This window comes from Ranitomeya imitator, chromosome 2, assembly GCF_032444005.1.
Source record: "Ranitomeya imitator isolate aRanImi1 chromosome 2, aRanImi1.pri, whole genome shotgun sequence".
NCBI lineage: Eukaryota > Metazoa > Chordata > Amphibia > Anura > Dendrobatidae > Ranitomeya > Ranitomeya imitator.
In genome coordinates, this window is record NC_091283.1 from 371,156,787 (window position 1) to 371,181,036 (window position 24,250).

Sequence of the window (24,250 nt, forward strand, 5' to 3'; positions counted from 1 at the left end):
TCTGCAAGTGTGAGCAGCATGAGAGAGTGGTCGAAAGACTGATGCCTTCCTAAGCCCAGTTCAAAAGCACGTCCTCTCACAACAGAAAGTAAACTGGAAATGGCTGCCAGAGGAAGAGAAGATTTGACCCCTGAACCGGATGTAAGACATGCCCACAAGAAATACATGAAAAACAAGCTGCCATACAGAAAAAGGCCATTGGGTGGCAGCAGAGTAAAATATAACAACATACATGGAAACTGAGGAATATACATGGAACAGCACACTCCCCGTCTGAAATTCCGTAAGGGATTTCACTATATCAATGTCCTTAAAAAGTCCAACAACCTAGAAAGTGAAACCAAACATGCATGTAATGCAATAATAACTTTAAACAAGACATTAAGTCAGTTCCTGAAATAATCCAATGGAAAACCCATCTTCGGATCAGAGAAGCCGCACTAGGCAAAACTATCTCTGACCCACTGTAATCCAATGGACAAATAGTAGTGCAGTGTTCTGTTCATAGTTTATCCTACCGGAATGTCCTCGATTGGTAGTATTTTTTTGGCAGACGTGCCAACCATGACAGTCTTTGTCTCCATGTGGCTTGTGATAAGATCTCGCGATGTGGACTAACCTTGCAATAGTCCTGACGAGTTTCATCCAATTGGAGAAGCGTTCGAAGCGCTGACAACCGAGGGTGGAGGTTGGTTTTGCATTCGTGGCCAGAGCACTGACCTCGGAGCGGACTTCTGGATCATCGTCCGGATCCTGGATGCTGAAGAATTCCTGAACACATTCACTTCCCTTCTGTTCCAGCAGAAACTTTGGACCTGAAAGCCAAGAAGAGTTAGCAAAGGAATTTATAGACATAGGTCTAGTGGCATGGTCGGCTGGATTAAGTTCAGATGGGATATAGTGCCACTGTTCAGGTTTGGAAGACCTTCTTATTCTCTCAATGCGGTTACTGACGTACACGTAGAAGCGCCTTGTTTGGTTGTAGATGTAACCTAAGACAACTTTACTGTCACTGTAATATTGTACGTCATCTATGTGAGTGTCCAGCTCATGCTGAATAAAGTCTGCGAGTTCTACTGCAAGCACAGCCCCACAGAGTTCCAGCCTGGGAATAGTGTGGTCAGGCTTGGGAGCCAACTTAGCTTTGCCGAAAACGAACCCAACATGATCTTGATTGTCAGATCCCGTTACCTTCAGGTAGACAACAGCTGCAATGGCCTCCGTGGATGCATCCGAGAACACATGGAGTTCCGTCCTAGTGCTAGCAGCAAGTGAGATTCCAGCGTAGCATCTCATTATATGGATTTTATCCAAGGCACACAAAGACTGCTTCCAGGTTTCCCATTTTGGTTCCTTATCAGGAGGTAGAGGGGTATCCCAGTCCTTGACAGTTTCGGACAGCTGTCTCAGAAGGGATTTACCTTGTATGGTAATTGGTGCTACGAATCCCAGTGGGTCATACAGGCTATTTACCACTGACAGGACACCACGTTTAGTGAATGGTTTGTCTGCACAGTTGATTTGGAATCCGAAGGTGTCGGCTGACAGGTTCCACCTCAGGCCTAAGCTTCTCTGCACAGGCGGACGGTCTGGTCCCAGGTCTATGTCCTTGAATCCAGGTGCGTGGTCGCTTGACTCAAAGGCTCTCATGACAGCTGGGCTGTTTGAGGCAATTTTGTGCAGTCTAAGCTTAGCTCGGTACAGCATATGTTGGGTCCTTTTAAGTAGGTCGATTGCCGCTTCTTCTGTGGGTAGAGATTTTAGTCCATCATCTACGTAGAAGTCTTTCTCTACAAAGTCTCTGGCGTCTGTTCCATACTCGGACTCTCCTTCTTGTGCGGTTCTCCGCAGGCCATATGTTGCCACAGCGGGTGAAGGGCTGTTCCCGAATACGTGCACCCGCATGCGATACTCCACCATCTCTTTGCTGGGGTCATTGTCCTTGTACCACAGGAACCTGAGGAAATTCCTGTGGTCCTCTCGGGCTATGAAACAGTGGAACATCTGTTCAATGTCGGCGGTGATGGCAATGGGCTCTTTCCTGAACCTCATCAACACTCCTACTAAGTTGTTTGTCAGATTAGGACCTGTGAGGAGGACATCATTGAGAGATACGCCTTGATGTTTGGCGCTTGAATCAAAGACAACTCTAATTTGTTTAGGTTTCTTCGGGTGATATACTCCAAATGAGGGTAGGTACCAGCACTCCTCATTTTCCTTTAAGGGAGACGCTGGCTCCGCATGGTTGTTATGGAATATTTTGCCCATAAAGGTGACAATGTGTTCTTTCATCTCCGGTTTATTGCTTAGCGTGCGCTGGAGAGAGTTAAATCTGGACAAGGCTTGTTCACGATTGTTCGGGAGCCTTACCCTGGTAGCTCGGAAGGGTAAGGGGAAAACCCAGTGATTGGTTTCGTCCTTAAGGAACTCATTGTCCATTATCCTGACAAATTCCTTGTCTTCCATAGATGGGGCTACTTTGTTGTCATCCTTAGTGGTATGAAACACCAATTTTCCCAAGTCGTCTGCATAGGGAGAAGGGATAACATCAGGCAGCTGTACAGAATCTGGAAGCTTTTCCTTCACCTCATAGTGATGAGGACATGGTTTGCAGAAGGTAGTGCGCCCGTCTCGGCGTACGTACGTCTTAAAGGAATGGACTCCTGTTTGGTCCAAGCATACATTTCCTATGACTACCCACCCCAAGTCAAGTCTCTGGGCGTAGGGGGCGTAGTCAGGACCATTACACTGTTGGCGGACCTTATGTATCCTCAAATCGTCTCTGCCGAGCAGAAGTAGGATTTCAGCATCTGTGTCCAAAGGTGGGATAACGCTGGCTAGGTGCCTTAAGTGTGGTTGGTGGAAAGCAGCTTCCGGGGTAGGGATCTCATCCCTTTGGTCTGGTATTTGATCGCATTCAATTAGTGTAGGTAGGGGTATTTCTACGTCTTCATTGACAGGAGAAGCGATGAAACCTTGTGCTCTTCTGCCGCTAGTCTCTATGCGCCCCGAGCAAGTATTCAGAGTGTAGAGCGTTGCTGGTCCCTTGATTCTAAAGGCTTCAAAGAACTTAGGTCCAGCTAGGGATCGATTGCTCTGATTGTCAATGATGGCATACATTTTTACAGCCTTCTCTGGTTGCCCTTCTGGATAGACTCTGATTAGGCATATCCTGGCACAGCATTTAGCACTTTGATTCTCCCCACATACCTCTGAGCATGAGCAGGACACAGCTGTGGTGGACTTGGCGTGATTCTGTGGCTCCCCACCATGGTTTGTAGCGGGACTAGAGGTAACTGCAACTGCTGTTTCGCCGGTGACTGAGCCTGGGTGCAAGGCTGATGGGTGTCTGTCGCTATGACACTCTTCACACTTAATGGCAGATTTACAGTCCTTGGCCATGTGTTCTGATGAAGCGCAGCACTTGAAACATACCCCAAGTTCGCTGAGGATTTTCTCGCGCTCCTGCATGGTTTTGGACCTGAAGCCTCTACATTTGTTCAGTGAGTGTGGTTTTTTGTGAATGGGACACTCACGATTGAAAGACTTATCCCTCGACGGAATAGTGTACTGCTTGTCAGCAGGTACTGCAGGTGATGGCAGGTTAGTCTTTCTGACGCTTACACTGTTCCTTGAGTCCTTGCGTCTATGTGCGACGCTTTCATACCTTGATGAAGGTGTTGCTGGAGCTGCAGTGTTAGACTCCAGGAAGTCGAGGCTAGGGTCGTTCCTCATTTGGGCTTGTTCGTCAATGAACTTGCAGAACTGAATGAACGGAGGAAAGGTGACGTCATGTGACCTTTTATACCTGGAGACGCACACTGCCCACTTCTCTTGCAGACTGTGTGGCAGCTTTGAGATGATCGGGTTCACCCCGTGGGCAGTGTCCAGGTAGCACAGTCCAGACAGACGAGGGTCTCTTTTAGCAAGTTCCAGCTCCATAAGCAGGTCACTTAAATCCAGAAGCTTGTGGGCTTCCTTAAGGTTGATCCTTGGAACGTTCTGCAGTCTCTTGAATAGGGACTTTTCTATGGCTTCAGCGCTGCCGTAGGTTCTTTCAAGTCTCTGCCAGGCCGCAGCGAGACCTGCTTCAGCTTGCCCCTCATAGACGGTCCTAAGACTCTTGATACGGTTTGTGGATTCAGGACCCAACCATTTTACCATGAGGTCGAGCTCCTGCTCCGCGGATAGGTTGAGATCAGCAATGGCGGCCTTGAAGGTTGCTTTCCAGGCTCTGTAGTTCTCTGCACGGTCGTCGAATTTTGAGAGGCTAGTGCTGATTAGCTCCCTGCTCACCATGAACCTGGCAAACTCGGACATGTCTGATCCTTCACTCCTTGTTACCATATTAGCTTGTGGTGCCCCTCGGGCGTATAAGCTGTGTGGCGTGGAAGGGTGAATTGTTCCCGGGTAGAATGATGTCGCTGCAGGGTTGAGCTGTGGTTTAACCTCTAGAGATTCCGATGACTGCTGCTTGAACTGTGGAGGCGGGCTGGAGTGTGCCTTGTGGTCGTCTTGCGATGATGATTGCTCCTGAGGGGGTACATCACGGCGTTGGTCTTGGGTCTCTGTAGGGGCTGTGGGCGATACTGGCACCATAGGTTGGGCTGACTTGGACGTTTCCGCAATGTTGGGTTGAACGTCACTGGAGAAGGTGTGCGCTGCAGGTATCTGTTTCTGCACGTAGTCTCTGGTACGAACAGCTGGGTCGTCTTCTTCCTGTGGTGGCAGGCAAATTGGGTCGAGGTTTTGCTTCAATGCTTGCTCGAGTATTTTTACTTCGGCTAATGCAATTTCTTCCTCCATTTCTGTTTGAAGAATCTTTGCTCGAGCCTCTGCTTCTGCTCTCTTCGCTTCTGCTTCTGTTTGAAGAATCTTTGCTCGAGCCTCTGCTTCTGCTCTCTTCGCTTCTGCTTCTGTTTGAAGAATCTTTGCTCGAGCCTCTGCTTCTGCTTTCTTTTCGGTGTATGAACGTCTTAGTTTGGACCGCTCTGCATTTAAACGTGCCTCTAGGATTCTGTCGCTGAGGGCTGAAGTTCTTGAGCAGGATGATTTGTATGACTGAGCAGAGTGTTTAGACGAGGCTGACCTATGCGATCTAGTTTCTTGCAGATGGGTGATACGAAGCTCCGCTTTATCTTTGGCGTCTTGCACGGCGGCGTCCCTTTCTCTGTCTGTGGAATCTGCCTTGCTTAACTCTGATAGGGCTTCGTCGATTTTAGATTCTTTTAGGAAGGCAGCATACTTTGTGGACAGTCTCTTGTATCTGCCGTGGGCCACGTCTAGCTGTCTTATAGTGTCCTGTAAACCCGCTGCATCATTTTTATGGCGTTGGACGCTTGACATAAGGGAGGCGACTCGTTCCCATAGGTCGTCCAAGTTGTCATTGAACTCATCCCTTGTGGAACAGTAATTCTCGAGGACCTTTAATGTTGGCTTGATGGAACGTACTGGTCGTGCATCTGGGTCTGCTGTGGAAGCGGGCTCTGCTTCCTGGTCTTCATAATGGACAGTATCAGGTTGTATTTGCTCTGTTTCAGCATTGGGGAACTGTGGAAGGTCCTTTTCGGCCATTTTGATTTAAGGTGCGCTGTCCCTTTAAGAAACTGAACCTTTAAATTGGGGGCTGGAAATTGTGGTGCAGCTTAGTTGCGACCCCCTGATAAGATTCCCAAGGTGTGGGATTTGTGGGGTTCTGCGGTCCGACGATCTGCAGCAGTGTGGTATAATACACAGAGAGTCTTTATGTACAATGCAGTCTGAGGTGATGCTGCAGGAGATTTCTTAGCAGAGCGGGGCTGCAGTATGTGAGCGGGCAGAGAGCGGGCACGTGAATAGTGATATAAGGGTGATTCTGGCCGGGCTTCAAGGCAGTCTTTCGACTGTTCTGTCCCCACATGAGGCGAATGGAGGTGTGGTTGATTAATAAGTGTTGTGAGAGAGAAACGTACCTCCGTATTTCTTCGATGGGAGGCAGACAGGACCAATGCTGCTCAGCGTCCAGAGAGATGATGCACTCCAGGGATTGTGTAATCCAGACTTGTTTATTTTGTAGATCTGGACATACAGCGTATAACTGGTAATACAGAACTTCTCCAGAAATGCAGGGTAGACAGGGTACAGTAAGATGTAGCACCAAGTGTGTCTGCAAGTGTGAGCAGCATGAGAGAGTGGTCGAAAGACTGATGCCTTCCTAAGCCCAGTTCAAAAGCACGTCGTCTCACAACAGAAAGTAAACTGGAAATGGCTGCCCGAGGAAGAGAAGATTTGACCCCTGAACCGGATGTAAGACATGCCCACAAGAAATACATGAAAAACAAGCTGCCATACAGAAAAAGGCCATTGGGTGGCAGCAGAGTAAAATATAACAACATACATGGAAACTGAGGAATATACATGGAACAGCACAAGCAGGGAAAGAGGACAGCGATTGAGGGGATAGAGGAGACACTGAGAAGACACACAACGCTGAACGGATTGGATTGTATGGGGGGATTGTAAAGGGTATTTTTTGGGGATATGTAGAGGGGGTTAGAGACTTATTTACAGCAAACTATTGTAAAAGAGGCATTAAAGATGGTGGCCCCTTCCTAGGCTATTATCAGTCCACAGCTGTCTTCATAGCCTTTGCTGGTTATTAATTATAGGCAGACCCCATGTTATTTTGGGGGGACTCCCCTATTTTAATAGCTAGTAAAGGCTAAGTATTCAGCTGTGAGAATATTTTAATAGCCTGGGACGCTCCATGGGAATTACCCCCTCCCAGGCTATAAACATCTGCACCAAGTCACTGGCTTTCCCTCTGCTGGTTTTGAAAATTGCGTGGGAGCCCACGTCCTTTTTGTCCGTAAAATAATCTTTTATCAATTAAATACATGTCACACACTGTACTAATTGTATTTGTCAATGACATCTATATATCTACCTGTTTAATTTGTATTTACTGTTTGTAATCCATCTCTTCTATCCTGTCGGCTCCTGCAGTGATTTTACACAAGCCGGCAAATTAATTACTGGCTTTTCTTCTATCTATCGTTCTGTGCAATATAAATACACACACATATATATGGCACTGACATGTATGTGCGTATATATATATATATGTGTGTGTATTCTATGTGTATATATCCATTCTATCTATTCTATTGTAACCTGTCAGTATGATTATACTGTACGTTGCAGATCATTTGCCGGCTTTTAATCTATCGCTTGTCATACAGATGTTGCGTTTAAAAAAACGCACAACACTCGTCCGTTTTTTTGGCCCTGATATCGGAACTTTTTTTTCACACATATAAGTATGAGCCCTTAGAGTGACAGTAGGAGGAGAAGTTACTGAAGGGGGAGAATAGATTGGGATGGTGCTGTTAATGTGAGAAGTCAGGAGTATCAGTGTTGGTCTGGGCAGAGCCTAATGGTACCAGCGCGGTCCAGTAATTCGAGTCACCGGGGTTACAACTCCGGACATTTCTTCCCTCATCTCCTGTGAGTGATATTACTGTATTTAGAAGTGGAAGGAACCACAGCAACTCAGCCACGAAGTGGAGACCCCATAACAATAAAGGTCTGGTGCTGAGGCATAAATGTTGGCTCTGCTGACTCCATAACTGCGGAGCTCTAAACCTCCTTTAGAATTAACCTCAAAACAAAGCCTGCCCCCCACCAGGAGCTTCACAACATTGGTTTCCACGGCCGAGTAGCTGCATACAAACCTTCCATCACCAGAACAATGATAAGCAACGGATGAAATGATGGAAAGCTGCAGGCACTGGACCAGGGCAGGAAATGTGCTCTGTGGACGGAAAAATCACCCTGCTCTACCTGAAGACTGATGGGCTGGTTTGGAGTGAATGTCGGCTACTGTAGAGTAAATGTATCCGACGACCTCTAGTATTCATTCCAGGTACACTGACAGCACATGGCTCCGCTCTGTACACACAGCTCTGCAGATATCTCCACTCCGTACACCTCGTACAAGGCTCCGCACACCTCATATACACGTGGCTCTACTCTGTACACACGCCTCCGCTTCCCACACCTCGTACACACACGGCTCTGCTCCGTACACCTCGTACACATGCGGCTCTGCTCCGTACACCTCGTACACACACAACTCCGCTCCGTACACCTCGTACACACACAGCTCTGCTCCGTACACCTCGTACACACACGGCTCCGCTCCGTACACCTCATACACACACGGCTCCGCTCCATACACCTCGTACACACACGGCTCTGCTCCATACACCTCGTACACACACGACTCCGCTCTGTACACCTCATACACACGTGGCTCTGCTCCATCCACACTGTAAACCCCTCCTGACCCCACACATAAACTTCCCCTCATCCAGCCCCATGACAACCAGCACAGCAGAGTCCTTCATACACTGAGGCCCCTGATCATGTGACTCCTGACTCCTCCCTCCTGTGACCTCATCACAGGTCCTGTGCGCACAGAGCAGCCATATATGTGGTGTGCGGCTCTGCAGGTGGAGGTAGGTGCTGGAGATTCCCCATTTCTGGGCGGGGGCAGGGGGCAGTAACCCCTCCATTACTGAGGTGATTTGGGGGGTTTGTGCTCCAGGAGACATTCTTTCCCTCTGTTCCCGGTGATGTAGACTCAGACCTGGCGGGTTGGATAGTACAGACACATATCGCGCACGCTGTGCCCCTCCGTCCCCCTGAGAATAGTGACCGGGGTAATAAATCACATGACGTCATTTCTGACCCTCAGTCGTGTATGTTCCAATCTACGACACGAGAAGCCGATCCCGGATCAGACGATTCCCCACGTGACCATCACTGAGACAATCTCACACCGCTCTCTGCTCCTACAGCCAGATCGCGGCTTCGGGGGGCGGGGGGGCAGGTTAATCTGTGATGGAAATGACACCTCTCTGGGAATTCATCTGTGATTATAGTGACAATTTTTTCTCCATTGGTGTTTGCTAAAAATAAGCCTCAGGGGACATTGTAGTGCAAATTGCAAATATGCTGAGGTCATGCCCTGTACATTGTGGTGTCCTGTACATTGTGCCCAGCTCCTGCTTCTGGATACACGCTACGCCCCCTTTAAATTAAGTGGGCTATCCTTGATACAGTAATGTCAAACTTGTGGCCACAAACTGCGGTTTAGGCACATTGTGGGGCTCAGAAGGGAGGGGGGGGGGCATTTGGATCTGGAAGTGCAGATTTCATCCGTTTTCTACTGGGAGTGTTGGGATCCATGAGGCTTTTCCAGAGCCTTTGTGCTACATGTAACATGGACACCCCCTATATTTCTGTTAACCGGTGATGGACTTGAGTGGGGTCTTTTTTTGTGGGTTGAGTTTAAGCTTTAATTGGTGGCATTTGGAGCCTCGTAAAATTTTGGATCAGTTCACATTTATCCTGTGCTCTACGGTTGAGCACTTACATTGCGGTTTCCATCTACAGTAGTGTTCAAAATGATATTAGTGTGTTCAAAAACATGAGTTAGTCGCTTCGGACTATAAGATACACCCAAAATTTTAAGGAGAAAAATAGGAAAAAAAATTTTTTTGTTTTAATGAAATGGTGGTGCTTCTTATAATCCATGTGTCTTATTGCTTACCGGGGTGGTGGCTGCGGTGAGGGAGTGGGATGGGCTGGGATGAGGGAGTGTTCCGATGTGCGGCGCACCGCTGCGGGTGTCCGGTACGGCCACTGCGTTGTGTCCAGTGGTGCTGCTGGGGGCTCTGCTGACATTTTGTTAAAGGCCAGAGCCTGTGCAGTGGACTCCGGGAAAATGGCCGCCGGGGGGTGGCACATGCGCGGATGGAGATCTCTGCACCAATTTCTCGGGAGATGAGATTTCAGAGCATTTTATCAGTCCACAAAATGTTTCTCCATTTCTCTTTAGGCCAGTTGATGTGTTCTTTGGCAACTTGTATCCACTGTAGTGCGTGTATTTTTTTTTAACAGTGGGACTTGCCGGGACTTCTTGCTAAGAGATTAGCTTCATATAGGTGTCTTCTAACTGTCACAACTGTACTCACAGGTAACTTGAGACTGTCTGTGATCATCCTGGAGCTGATCAGTGGCTGATCCTTTGCCTTTCTGGCTATTCTACCATCCATTCGAATGGTAGTCTTTCGTTTTTTTCCACGGCTCTCTGGTTTGGATTTCAATTTTAGTTTCAAAAAAATTTATATTGAAAATTTCAAAAACAGTACGAAATTTAAATGTAGATGTACTCCCTCGCAGGGGAGTCTATAACTGAGAAATATATGAACATAAACTTATTTTGAACGTAGGGGAAGAAAATACCAAGACAACATAGGGAGGAAACATTAAGGGAAAGGGGGACTGCATTTACATCTTAAAATGTATCAATCATTGTCCCCGCAGGTTCCAACCCCTATGGGGACAGGCGTAGAGTCTGACTCAAGAGTAGATTAGGCTGCAGGTCCATCCATGGACTCCATATCTTGAAGAACTGATCCCACATGTCATTTCTGGTAGCCTCAATGCGTTCATAAAGCATGATTTTATTCATCCTTGGATTTCAATTTTAAAGCATTGGAGATCATTTTAGCTGAACATCCTATCACTGTCTGCACTTCTTAATAAGTTTTTCCCTATCCAAGCAACTTTTTAATCAAAGTACGCTGTTCTTCTGAACAATGTCTCGAACGACACATATTTCTCAGGCTTTCAAGGAGAAATGCATGTACATGTTCTGGCTTAACCCTTAAATAAAGGCCACCTGATTCACACCTGTTTCTTCACAGAATGACTGACCTCACTAATTGATCTCCACACTGCTATTATTTTGAACATACCCCCTTTCAATTAATTATTTTAATACACAGATCCAAAAACATGCAGGTCATGAATGCTGAGTATTTTGGTTTTCTTAGAATCTACTGCGCCATCTGGTAAATTATTTGACATGTGGTAATATAAATTATACTAAAAACAATGGTTTATCTTGTTAGTCACATTGGACTGCCATTCTTTTGAACCTTACTGTATATCTAAAAGGTATGTGACTCAGATGAAATCCCTGACGGATTCACTGGCTAAAGTGAGTACATGGCTAGAAAGATGTACATCGTTGGATCATTGGCCAAAGTGTCTCAATCTGTCTTCTATAGGGAATGCTCTGTTGCGGTTTCGACCAGTGCTGTGGAGTTGATTTCCATTTTGGTGAAGTTGGAGTCTGTATAAAATGGACCGACTCTGACTCCTAAAATATATAATAAATTTGGTACAGTAGTACAATGAAGGATGTGTTGCAAATGTTTTCACAAGAATTTTGGGAAAGTTATGAAGTGTCCTATGAATGTCTGTTCTGTTCGTAATATAAGGATCTAGGGTTTTAGTTGAGATGAATCTGTGCTGCACTTTATGAAAATGCTCAGTAGTGAGGCAGTGCTATGGAGTCAGAGACAGAAGTCAGGGAAATTAATGAGTCAGTCGGTGATTTGGCTTAACGTCTCCACAGCCCTTGTTTCGGCTGAATCATCTGTTTTAGAAATGTAGCCATAAATCCCGATGGAAGCGCTCAGCACTGAGCGCAGGATAAATATGAGCTGAGCCTTACTGCGATCTTTGGGAAACAGAATTAAAAAAATTTAACAACAGGTTAAGAATAAGTTTTATTTTTTTACTCTGTTCACTGTGCGGTAAATAGGATAAGATTATGTTCTGATCAGAATAATAACAGCGATAACATATATACATTTTTTTTTCAAGTTTTGTTACTATTTCACAATAAAGAACTATTTTTATCACAATATTTCGAGTGCTATAATTTCTCCATTTTTCTGCCAAAAGAGTCATGTGATGGGTTTTTTTCAAGATGAGTTGAAATTTTTATTAGAACTATTTTGCAGTGCATAATATTTTTTTATTTCTTTCAATTCCAATTTAGAGAGGCAGAATTAACAAAAAAAAAACAGCAATTCAATAATTGTTTTGCTTTGTTTTTGTTATATACAGTTTCATCAAGTTGTAAAAGTGATAAGACTGCTCTAGTCTTCGGATCAGTACAATTACAATGATACCATATTCATGTAGAATTTTTAGCTTTTGTGGCTTATCCACAATTGCATTTTATAGAAAAAGAAATTGAGAGCTATCTTTTTTTTTTTAATTTCTCCATTGATGGCGCTGAATGGGGGCTTGTTTTTTGTTTTTCAGGGCAAATTGATGTTTTCAGTTATACTATTCCTATATGACTTTTTGAGCGCAATTTATTTCATTTTCTGTGGTATAATGCAAAAACATAGTTTTTGACACATTTTGGTTAAATATCGGATAGCACTTCAGCATGAGTAGACAATTTCAGCATGCTGAGAGTGAATCCGGTATTCGGATCGCACTCTCTCATTCATGGCTATGGGTGCATATGAAATATCGGACTGCATAGGCATGGAGAGAATCAGATCACGCTAAGGTGACACTTGGATCAAGCTGTGACAGACTTTGATCGAGTGTCATTATCATAATCAGCCCGATTCTTTTGCACAAGAGAACATACGTTCCTGTAACCCCATCTTAAGGGTTAGATTGTGTGACAGTTTTATGGAGCAGGTCATCCTGGCGGTACCAAATATATATTTTTTTGTTTGTTTTTGGAATTATTTTTCTTTACTTTTTTTTACTTCTCTACCTAGTCCCTCTATGAGACTTTCAGGCCAAGTTCTCACAACTGAATATTTTACTCTTCATATTTTAGAAAAAGTGCAGGTAAACTATTTTACTTAACCCATTATCTACCAGTGTCCTTTTTTTTGGACGCCTAAGCTTTAGCTTCTAGCAACTAAGATTTTATAATTTTTATAATTCGGTCCAATTTTTTGTGTTGTGTTTGTAAAATGAATGTTTTCAAAATAGGAAATCGTGTCATTGTCATTTTTAATTGAATATTGGGACGCCCTTTTCTGAAAAATCCGTACTTGAAAAAAATTAGCAAATTATGTTTCTGATTCATTAGGACCCAAATCATTAAAAATCTGTCATTAAAAAAAAATGAAAATTGCTAATTTGGCAAGTAATGGGTTAAAGAAGTTGTGCACTACTTGGGAGGCCCCAATAAAATAAAAAACGTTCTCACCTCCCGTGCCGGCACCGATCTTGCGGTGTCTGCACTTGTGTTCCCTGGGCTCCCTTGTGGTTGTTAAAGATACTTGAATCTGGCATCCAATCGGCATTGGTGTCACAGGTCCCGTCTTTGAACAAATCGAACATTAAGAGGAAGTCAGGGCTGAGTCTGCTCTATCACTCCCTCTATGCTCGAGTTATCAGAAGGTGGGGACAGTGACGTCAGCTCTGATTGGGCACCAGGCTCACGTGCCACCACCATTGGAAAGGCATCAGCACGGAAGGTGGGTGTAAGCCTTTTTTATTCTATTGGTGCAAAAAATTTAGATCAATAAGGGGTTGTCCTAGTAGTAGACAACCCCTCTAACCTCTTAACACTCAATTACATGCAGTGTCCGTCATTGGGTGCCTCCCCCTTGTGATGAGACCGCACCTTCTCCAGCACATGACAGCCTCACAGGGTCACGTGACAGTGGGGCGCCGATGGATTGGCATGACATTGGGGTGTGTGGGAGACCTCTGTGGTTGTCATAGATGGATTGTTATGAGTGCCCCCCAGCGGTCGGCGCTCATAGCAAGTGAGCATTTTTGCTACATAGAGCAGGGCTGCAGCGCTGCTCTGTGTAGCAGAGGCGATCAGGTGATCCCACCTTCTTGTCTCTTTGGAGACTTTTGAAGCAGGTAGAAAGTGAAAAAAATGTTGAGCCCGATCTATCAATATATGAAAATAATTAATTTGATCTGTAAACGGTGTAACGCTAATTTTTTTTTCCAGAACTAAGGTTTTTGGTCATTGCAACATTGCATTAAAATGCAATAATGAGCAATCAAAAGTTTGTATCTGCACCAAAATGGTATCAATAAAAACGTCAGTTTGGCGCACAAAAAATAACCTCTCACCCAACTCGAGATCACAAAAATAAAGACGCTACAGGGCTCGGAAAATGTAAACTTTTTTTTTTCACCACTTAAATAAAAAAAGAACCTATTCATGTTTAGTATTTGCAAACTCCTAATGACCTGGAGAATCATAATGGCAGGTCAGTTTAAGTATTTAGTGAACATGGTAAAAAAAAATCGTGGAATTGCACTTTTTTTTGCAATTTCACCACACTTTGAATTTTTTTACCATTTTCCAGTACACTATATGGCCAAACCAATGGGGTCTTTCAAAAGTACAACTCGTCCCGCAAAAAATAAGCCCTCACATTGCCATATTGACACTATGGGAAGAAGGGGAGCAAAATATGTATACTCAAAAATGGAAATACCCCTGATGCTTAAGCGGTTAATGTGTGCAGACATGATGAAGAAAATCTGCAATTTCAAAAACTCACCAAAAGCTCATCGTGGGAACTTAGCCTAATTTATTTGTCTGAGCACTAGTCTAATGCATTTTAATACACATAATAATAATAATAATAATAATAATCTTTATTTTTATATAGCGCTAACATATTCCGCAGCGCTTTACAGTTTTGCACACATTATCATTACTGTCCCCATTGGGGCTCACAATCTAGAATCCCTATCAGTATGTCTTTGGAATGTGGGAGGAAACCGGAGTACCCGGAGGAAACCCACGCAAACACGGAGAGAACATACAAACTCTTTGCAGATGTTGTCCTGGGTGGGATTAGAACCCAGGACCCCAGCGCTGCAAGGCTGCTGTGCTAACCACTGCGCATATATTGCAATGCATGACACCTGTTAGATTGCACTGGCAGAACGCCTGTTAGACCTTGCCTATGGCTGGGTCTAAAATGCAACTATATCTGGCACACCAGGAGGCCATGACATCCATCTACTCTATGTGATAGCCTCATTGGGATGCCGATAGGTCGAGAGAGGGAGCCACTTTTCACAATCTACTAAATGCCGCAAACACGGCATCTGGATGGTTAATCAGCCAGGGGCAGGGCTGGCACTGACCCTGGCTGTTATCGCAGGAGCTCGGCTGTCAGCTAACCTGTCTGTGTCTGCTGTCAGAACTCTCACTGTATAATTCCACACAGTGACAGGCCACATGCACACATTCAGTATTTGTGCCACAGTCATTTCAAGGTACAGTACTTACTATCTTTACTTCCATCCCTAAGGTTTCCTATCCCTGTTCCTTACTATCATGCCCCCTTTTTTGCTGTATACACCATAATTAGGCGGTATTTAAAAACTTTTTCATACTTTTTCTGTGGCTGAATCACGTGGAGGCAGTTACCATTATATGGATTGACAATGGAATATATCTAAGGATATTAAAAACACTGTCATGGGGCTTGTTATATTTGGACTACTTCACTATGTATGATATATAAAAAAGATTTTTGGAAGCTTCATTGCTCCACAAATTTATAAATATTTAATCTTCACTTCAATTCTAATAGCAGCTCCATTCTTAAAGGTGATGATTCACCTGTAATTTGTGTACCTTTTTTTGGGCTGTTTTTTATCTGCATATTGCTGTCCCCATACTAACTGGTTTTACGTTGAATCTTTTAACATTGTATCAATAAAAATGTTCATGTAATTTTATGGCATATAGCTTCCCGTCTATTTTTTTGATTTATTAAAAAAAATTTGAATATTTTCTTTTGCTGAATGAGATACAGCCCGCCGTATCCCACATTGTCATGTTGTGGCAGTGTTATGAACCTGTCTGCAGACCTCAAGCGCATTAAAAGAAGTTCTAATTTTTTTCTGTTCCTGAATGTGATGCAGCCTGCCGTATCCCACATTGCCATTTTGTGGCGGTGATATGAAGCTATATGCAGACATCATGTACATTAAAATATTTATTTTTTTCTGTTGATAAACGTGATACAGCCCACTATATCCAACCTTTTCATTTTGTGGCGTTGAAATTGTTCTGTTTGCAGAGCTATTGCACATTAAAATTAATTTATTTTTATTTTTTTTTACAAACGTGATACAGCAGCCGAGATCTGAGTTTGAAATTGTTTTGAGCCTATCGTTTAGATCAGTGTTCCCCAACTCCGGCCATCAAGAGCCACCAACAGATTATGTTTTCAGGATTTCCTTAGTATTACACAGGTGATGGGATTCTTGGTCGTCCAGCTGATGCAAGTATCACCTGTGTAATACTAAAGAAATCCTGAAAACGTGACCTGTTGGTGGCTCTTGAGGACTGGAGTTGGGGAACACTGGTCTAGATTATGTGCTTCTTTAGCATCCAATTTCTCATGGGCGTCTTTTATACCTAACTTGAGACGCGCATCTGTTACACCTATGTTCTGACAAGTATCAAATGCTCTCTGGCAGTTGGTGTTGGGTAGATGAGTAATAGTTGTAGGCTGGATACTGGATCTTGGAACACATGGGCTACTTGCACAGTGGCCCATGTGTTCCTGTTTCCATAATTGTTCTCTTGTGTCTACAAGACTGGGGAGTTCCACCACTCCTCTTGGGCTATCTGCACAAAAGCTGTTCTACCCTGTATGCACACATGGATTTTTCCTCTCTGAACCCTGTTCACACAGGTTATATACAGATGATCAGGTTTTTAAATACATCAGATAGGGATTGCATACATTAGTTAGGACTGCTCTGATAAGGGTATACCGTGAAGATTGGTAGAGCAGCTTAGTATACATTTTTTGCAAAAAACGTATCAACCAAATACCCTGTTTTTTACATCTTTTACTAGCACTTGCGGATTACTGCAACATTTTTTCAAACTGAGTGTTTTTGGTTTTACTATTCTCTTTTGTGTCTTCTGGATACTGGATCTTGTATTTCCCATAGCTGCCATGTTATCGATCCTGTTGTACGTTCCCATTTCCTCCCCAAAAATTCTTCTGTTACTAACGTCATACAGTAGGGAACATGTCACTTTGAAATTGTTTGGAGCATTTACTAAATCTTATACAGGCCTTATTGACAGGCCCCCAAAATTCTTCTGTTACTAACGTCATACAGTGGTGAACATCTCACTTTGAAATTGTTTGGAGCACATCTTTGTCATACAGGCCTCAACCACACAGAAAAATAATTTTTTTTTTAATGTGACTAACTCGATTCAGCAAGCCATATTTCACCTTCTCATTTAGTGCCACTGAAATTCAGCTGTGCAGAGTAAAAAATTTAAATTTTATTTGCTAATACTGTGCTCATAGCACACTATGTGAGCAACATGACCGGGAAAAAGTGAGGTCGTGGTGGAAGGGAGATTAGGCTCGATGTCCGAGGTCTAAATGGGGTAGGTGGTGAAATTGATACCAAATAATTGGTGTCTGCCACAAATTTTTAGAAATGTGTACACTTTTGTTTGGGTGTCCATTTGCTAGGTTAGCTGTAATGGAAGATGCGTTGGTCTCTATTATACTATTTCTACTCTCTTGAAATTGATACAATTTTTGGAAATGTGTGTACTCATCGTTGGGTGTACATCTGCTGGGTTGGCTGTAGTGGATGTTGCTCCCCAGTATACTATTTTTGCTCTGGTTAAAATGATGCCACTAAGTTTTGGGAATGTGAACATTCCTATTTGGGTGTCCATCTGCTAAATTAGGTGTAGTGGACAATGTGTCAGTCTCTATTATACTATTTCTGTTGTGAAAAATTGATGCCACTTTGTTGGTGTCTGCCACTAATTTTAGGAAATGTGAACAATCCTGGTTGGATGTCCATCTGCTGAGTTGGCTGTAGTGGAAGATTTGCCGGTTCCCATTATACTATTTCTGCTGTGGTGAAATTGATGTCACTTTGGTGTCTGCCTATACATTGTTTGGATCTGTGTAGACTCCTGGTAGAGTCTCCTTCTTGTGTGTTGCCTGTAGCAGTAGGCATTCGACATCAGCAGTCCTCCACTGTCATTGAGTCAAATACCCGTGTTGCTATTCTTACATTTTTCTGACAATAGTCAATAGAGTGTGGCTGAGCATCAATTTCAATTTTTTTTTATCACTTATATAACGCCAATAATTCAACATTCGCTTTACAGACATTTACAGATATTACTGCCACTGTGACCATTGGGACTCACAATCAAAATTTAATATCTGTATATCTTTAGAGTGTGGGTATAAAAATAAATACTGGGAGGAAACCTTTGCATACATGGTTAGAACATACAATACCTATGCAGATGCTGTTCTTTGTGGGGTTGGAACACAGGACTCCAGCGCTGCAAGGCTGCTAATGTTTTTGCATTTACGACTCAACGTTTCTGTGGTAGGCTTCCAATCACTGTGATGCAAACTGTGTGCGTCACTGCTGTCTTAGAGAAAAACACTGTCAAGATTGTCTTCAAGCATATTTTGATACTGCAGAATGGGCGTGTCCCTTTTTCAGGGGGGAGGCAACTGGCAAAATGTACTTTTGTACCAAGGATAGAACACACTGGCACTCAGAAGTTAGCACTATTTCGAATCATAACTATACAGGTAATAATCATGTTGCAAATAGTGCTGCAAGAAGGCACATATGGGTCAGTCTCTTTCATGAGGTCCAACTCCACAGTGTGTTGGTGGCAGGATAACACCCGAGCTTTCTTTCTCCATCCACTTGTGGCAACCATGGACAACAGAGAGTGAATCATTATCCTCTTCATCTCCTAACTGGTGCCCGTCCATCACCTCTTCCTTAATTCTCATTTTTTTCATGGTCCTTCTCCATTTGTTCTTCTTCCATTTGTTCCTCCCATGGCAACCACCTGTGACAGGACAGACCTGAACTTGGAGATATTGTTAACCCTAAAGGCATCCTCCTCTGATTCCTCATCTTTCCCCGGGACCATCACCACCTCCTCACCCAGACTATTTAAAGTGTGGTCCAGCATTTAGATGACAGTAATAGAGATGCTGATGACGGTATCATCACCGCTAACTATCTTAGCAGCCACTTCCAAAATATGCAGAAGGGTGCAAAGGTCCTTCATCTTGCTACGCAAGTGTGAATTGTCCATACTGTGATGTGCCAGGCTATGCAAAATGTCATACTGCACCAGGTCTCGGCGCTACTGCCACAGTCGCTGCAACATGTGCATATCAATCGGTTAACTGGTAGTCCGAAAGATCTCTGTAATAATAATAATAATAATAATTTGTATTTATATAGCGACAAAATATACCGCAGCGCTTTACAAATTATAGAGGGGACTTGTACAGACAATAGACATTACAGCATAACAGAAATACAGTTCAAAACAGATACCAGGAGGAATAAGGGCCCTGCTCGCAAGCTTACAAACTATGAGGAAAAGGGGAAACACGAGAGGTGGATGGTAACAATTGCTTTAGTTTTTCGGACCGGCCATAGTGTAAGGCTCGGGTGTTCATGTAAAGCTGCATGAACCAGTTAACTGCCTAAGTATGTAGCAGTACAGACACAGAGGGCTATTAACTGCATAAAGTGAATGAGAACATGATGCGAGGAACCTGTTTTGTTTTTTTTGTTTGTTTTTTTGTAATTTTTTTAAATTTTTTTATATATAAATAGGCCACACAGGGATCGTTAGGTTAATGCATTGAGGCGGTAGGCCAGTCTGAACAAGTGAGTTTTTAGGGTACGCTTAAAACTGTGGGGATTGGGGATTAATCGTATTAACCTAGGTAGTGCATTCCAAAGAATCAGCGCAGCACGTGTAAAGTCTTGGAGACGGGAGTGGGAGGTTCTGATTATTGAGGATGCTAACCTGAGGTCATTAGCGGAGCGGAGGGCACGGGTAGGGTGGTAGACTGAGACCAGAGAGGAGATGTAGGGTGGTGCAGAGCCATGGAGTGCTTTGTGGATGAGGGTAGTAGTTTTGTACTGGATTCTGGAGTGGATGGGTAGCCAGTGTAATGACTGGCACAAGGTAGAGGCATCGGTGTAACGGTTGGTGAGGAATATGATCCTGGCAGCAGCATTCAGGACAGATTGGAGTGGGGAAAGTTTGGTAAGAGGGAGGCCGATTAGTAGAGAGTTACAATAGTCCAGACGAGAATGAATAAGTGAAACAGTAAGAGTTTTTGCAGAGTCGAAAGTAAGAAAAGGGCGAATTCTAGAAATGTTTTTGAGATGCAGGTAAGAAGAGCGAGCCAGTGATCGGATGTGGGGGGTGAATGAAAGGTCAGAATCAAGGATGACCCCAAGGCAGTGGGCATGTTGCTTTGGAGTAATGGTGGAACCGCACACGGAGATGGCAATGTCAGGCAAAGGTAGGTTAGTAGAGGGAGAGAACACGAGGAGTTCAGTTTTTGACAGGTTTAGTTTCAGATAGAGGGAGGACATGATGTTAGAGACAGCGGTAAGACAATCACTGGTGTTTTCTAAAAAGGTCGGCGTGACAACAGGAGAAGAGGTGTATAATTGGGTGTCGTCAGCATATAGATGGTACTGGAAACCAAATCTACTGATTGTTTGTCCAATAGGGGCAGTATACAACGAGAAGAGGAGGGGGCCTAGGACTGATCCTTGAGGAACCCCAACAGTAAGGGGAAGGTGAGAGGAGGAGGAACCAGCAAAACATACAGTGAAGGATCGGTCAGAGAGATAGGAGGAGAACCAGGAGAGAACGGTGTCCTTGAGGCCGATGGAGCGGAGCATAGTGAGGAGGAGCTGATGATCCACAGTATCGAATGCTGCAGAGAGATCCAAGAGAATTAGCATGGAGTAGTGACCATTAGATTTAGCTGTTAGTAGGTCATTAGAGACTTTAGTGAGGGCAGTTTCAGTAGAGTGTAAAGAGCGGAAGCCAGATTGAAGAGGGTCGAGAAGAGAGTTATCTGAGAGATAGCGGGTAAGACGGGAGTGGACCAGGCGTTCGAGGAGTTTAGAGATGAAGGGAAGATTAGAGACAGGTCTATAATTAGCGGCACAGTTTTGATCGAGGGATGGTTTTTTAAGTAATGGATGTATGATGGCATGCTTAAATGAGGAGGGAAAAATACCGGAAGTGAGGGAAAGGTTGAATATTTTTGTTAGGTGAGAGGTGACAGCCGGGGAAAGGGACTGGAGGAGATGTGACGGAATGGGGTCACTGGTGCAAGTGGTCGGGCGAGAAGATGCAAGGAGCCTGCTTACTTCTTCTTCTGTAACTGCTTCAAAGTCAAAGAGTGAACTAGATGCAGTGGGGGAGGGAGGACAGTGCATGGTATGAAGAGATTGGGAGATGATTTCCTGTCGAATGTGGTCAATTTTTTCTTTGAAGTAATTGGCCAGATCGTCAGCATGGAGATCCGTGGTTGGGGCCTGCACTCTTGGGTTGAGTAGGGACTGGAACGTGTCAAAGAGACGTTTAGGGTTATTGGACAGGGAGGTGATGAGGGTGTTGAAGTAGGTTTGTTTGGAGAGGTGAAGGGCAGAATTGTATGTCTTTAGCATGAACTTATAATGGATGAAATCTTCGGGTAGATTAGATTTTCTCCACAGACGTTCTGCGCACCTGGAGCACCGCTGCAGGAAACGTGTTTGCAGCGTGTGCCACGGTTGTTGCCGTCTGTGCCGAGTTGTTTTATGTATAGGAGGAGCAGCTTCATCCAGAGCACTTTGCAGGGTTTCATTGTAATGCTTCAGAGCAGAATCAGGACATGAGATGGAGAAGATTGGGGCCAATGAGGACTGCATGTTCTTCATAAGTTTCTGGGTGTTAATGGCATGTATGTTTCTATAAGTGTGGAAAGTGGGGGTGACCTGAGCGGGATGGCAGTTCTTGATAGAGAATGAAAGAAGGTTGTGGTCAGAGAGTGGGAGAGGGGAGTTTGTGAAATCATCCACTGAGCAAAGCCGGGAGAAGACCAAGTCAAGGGAGTTTCCATCTTCATGTGTTGGAGAGTTAGTATGCTGCGAGAGGCCGAAAGAGGATAGAGATAAAAGGTGAGAAGCAGATGGGGAGAGGGGAGAGGCAATGGGGATGTTGAAATCACCCATGATAAGGGTGGGGGTGTCACAGGAGAGAAAGTGTGGAAGCCAGGTGGCAAAGTGATCCAGGAACTGATGAGAGGGGCCGGGAGGACGATACACCACCGCCACTCGCATGGAGAAGGGGACGTAGAGTCTGACCACATGGACCTCAAAAGAAGGGAAGACAAGTGAGGGTACTTGGGGGATAACTTGGAAAGTACATTTGGGTGAAAGGAGCAGACCAACGCCTCCACCTGCTCTGTTGTCTGATCTTGGGGTATGAGAAAAGTGTAGTCCACCATATGAAAGAGCAGCAACAGCGGTGGTGTCTGACTGCTGGATCCAGGTTTCAGTAAGAGCCAGGAGATTAAGAGAATTAGAAAGGAAGAAGTCATGAATGAAGGAGAGTTTATTACACACAGAGCGAGAATTCCAAAGGGCACAATTCAAAGAGACAGAAGACATGCAGGGAATATTAATAAGGTTAGAGGGGTTTCTGAGTATAGCAGTTGGGAGGTTTGACTGGCTATAACATGGGGGGCCGGGGTTTGGAGAGATGTCTCCAGCGACTAGGAGAAGGAGGATCGAAAGAGTGAGCAGATGGTTAAGTGATTTGTGAGAGCGTCTCTTGTGTTGGATGGTGGGACTGAATGGTTCTGTGCTGTTGAGCAATGTGAACAGAGCATGAGTGCTATACATAGGAGAGGAGAGGACAGAGGGGCCGATATGGATGGAGTATAGAGAGTTAATGCAAGGGCGGTGAATGTGAGTGAATGCAGCAGCCAGGATATAGATTATACAAATAAATATGGTGAGTATTTGTGCTATTTCAAGTGAATAGGGAATAGATTTAGTTTTTCTTACCTGTCTCCTGCCCTGTCTAACTGCCATGTTATAACTGCCGAGTACTTAGAAAAAAAAGTACTTTGAATAAAAAATACACGAATACTAGTGCACGAATGCACCCCTGCACGAATGCATCCCCAAGCTAATTCTACATTTATAGAAGGCTAGCCCTTAGATCTCACTTTTTTTTTTTTTTGTGTTAAAGCTCGTTAGCAATCAATCTAACTCACTCAACTCAGTTGAGACAACAGGACACAATAAATGTAGTGATCAGATAAACAAATGTCCAGGTCTACATGGATCATAAACCGCTTTGAAACAGTTATGTGATCTCTCTGAGTAAGGACATGCAAAAGTGAGTTAAATATCTATAATATGTGTACCCACTTAAGTGGAATGGTGAGGATGCCAGCCATGCAAGGCACGTGTGTAAGGTTGGCCTGGTGTAGGGCCTGCAACCAGGTTTGCACTGCTATCGCACACGACCTTCCCTGGCTCCAGGTTGAGTGTAGGCAGCCATTGCTCAACCTCAGCATGGATAGCTGTCCATAACTGTTGATCTGTATGACTGCAATCTCCAAGGCATATTAATTTAAACATTGCCCGATTCTGGTGAGCCATGGCTGCACTGTACAGAGGTGAGTGGGATTCCCTCTGCAGTGTTGTAACATCTGTTTAATAAAGACAGAGGTTGAGGGCACAGGTGGAGGCCCTAAAGGAGGTGGAGGAGGCAGAAGCACTGAAGGAAATATTAGAAAAAGAGATGTTGCGCAAGCCCTGGGGATTCCAAGACTTGATGTCTAGTGACACCTTGATGTCTAGTGTTTTAAGTCTCCATCTCCTGGTGTGTAGTAGTTTAGTTCTCCAACTCGCGCTGTTTGGTAGTTTAGTTCTCCAATTCCTGTTGTCTAGTAGTTTAGCTATCCATCTGATTTTGGTTTATTTTTCCATCCCCAAGCACCCTGCAAGCCTTGGATGGAATATGCGTATATCCTGCTGTACGATCACTGCTAACTCCATGAAAACCCTACACTCCTCGTTGCCAACAACAATCCTGTTTTTAATCCAATAAATAAATGAAGGCCGATTGGAAGCCATTCTTCTTTTGAGGTTCACACCATCAGGGTGTTCCATCCCCTCTCCCTCATAGTCAGGGGTGGATTAAGGGTAGCCAGGGCCCCGGGCTGTTCAGACACTGTGGGCCCCCCGGGTCATGTGACAGGGGTCATGTGACGGGGGTCATGTGACGGGGGTCATGTGACGGGGGTCATGTGACGGGGCCCGGGGGTCATGTGACGGGGGTCATGTGACATACCCGAGCCAGATTATTCCAGAAAAATGGCCGGGCCCTACTCTACTGTAACCTATTAAATATTTGTTAAAATCTGCAATACAATTTAGGTATATTTTGACCAATAATATCACATACAAGGAACCAATACCACCGCACCATGACCAGACCACAAATTACAACCCCAGTGATCGAATAATA

The 24,250-nt window shown here is 44.4% G+C and overlaps 1 protein-coding gene across 1 annotated transcript in view; it reads left to right on the top strand.

The window, feature by feature from the left end:
- The first annotated feature begins 8,461 nt into the window (after nt 1–8,461).
- The window catches only part of LOC138663959 (zinc finger protein 585A-like), a 74,069-nt gene continuing 58,280 nt past the window's right edge, over nt 8,462–24,250 (top strand). Inside the window, exon 1 of the mRNA XM_069750348.1 lies at nt 8,462–8,498. Coding sequence (XP_069606449.1) covers nt 8,472–8,498 — 27 coding nt within the window. The 5' untranslated portion in view covers nt 8,462–8,471. The remainder of the gene's footprint in view (nt 8,499–24,250) is intronic.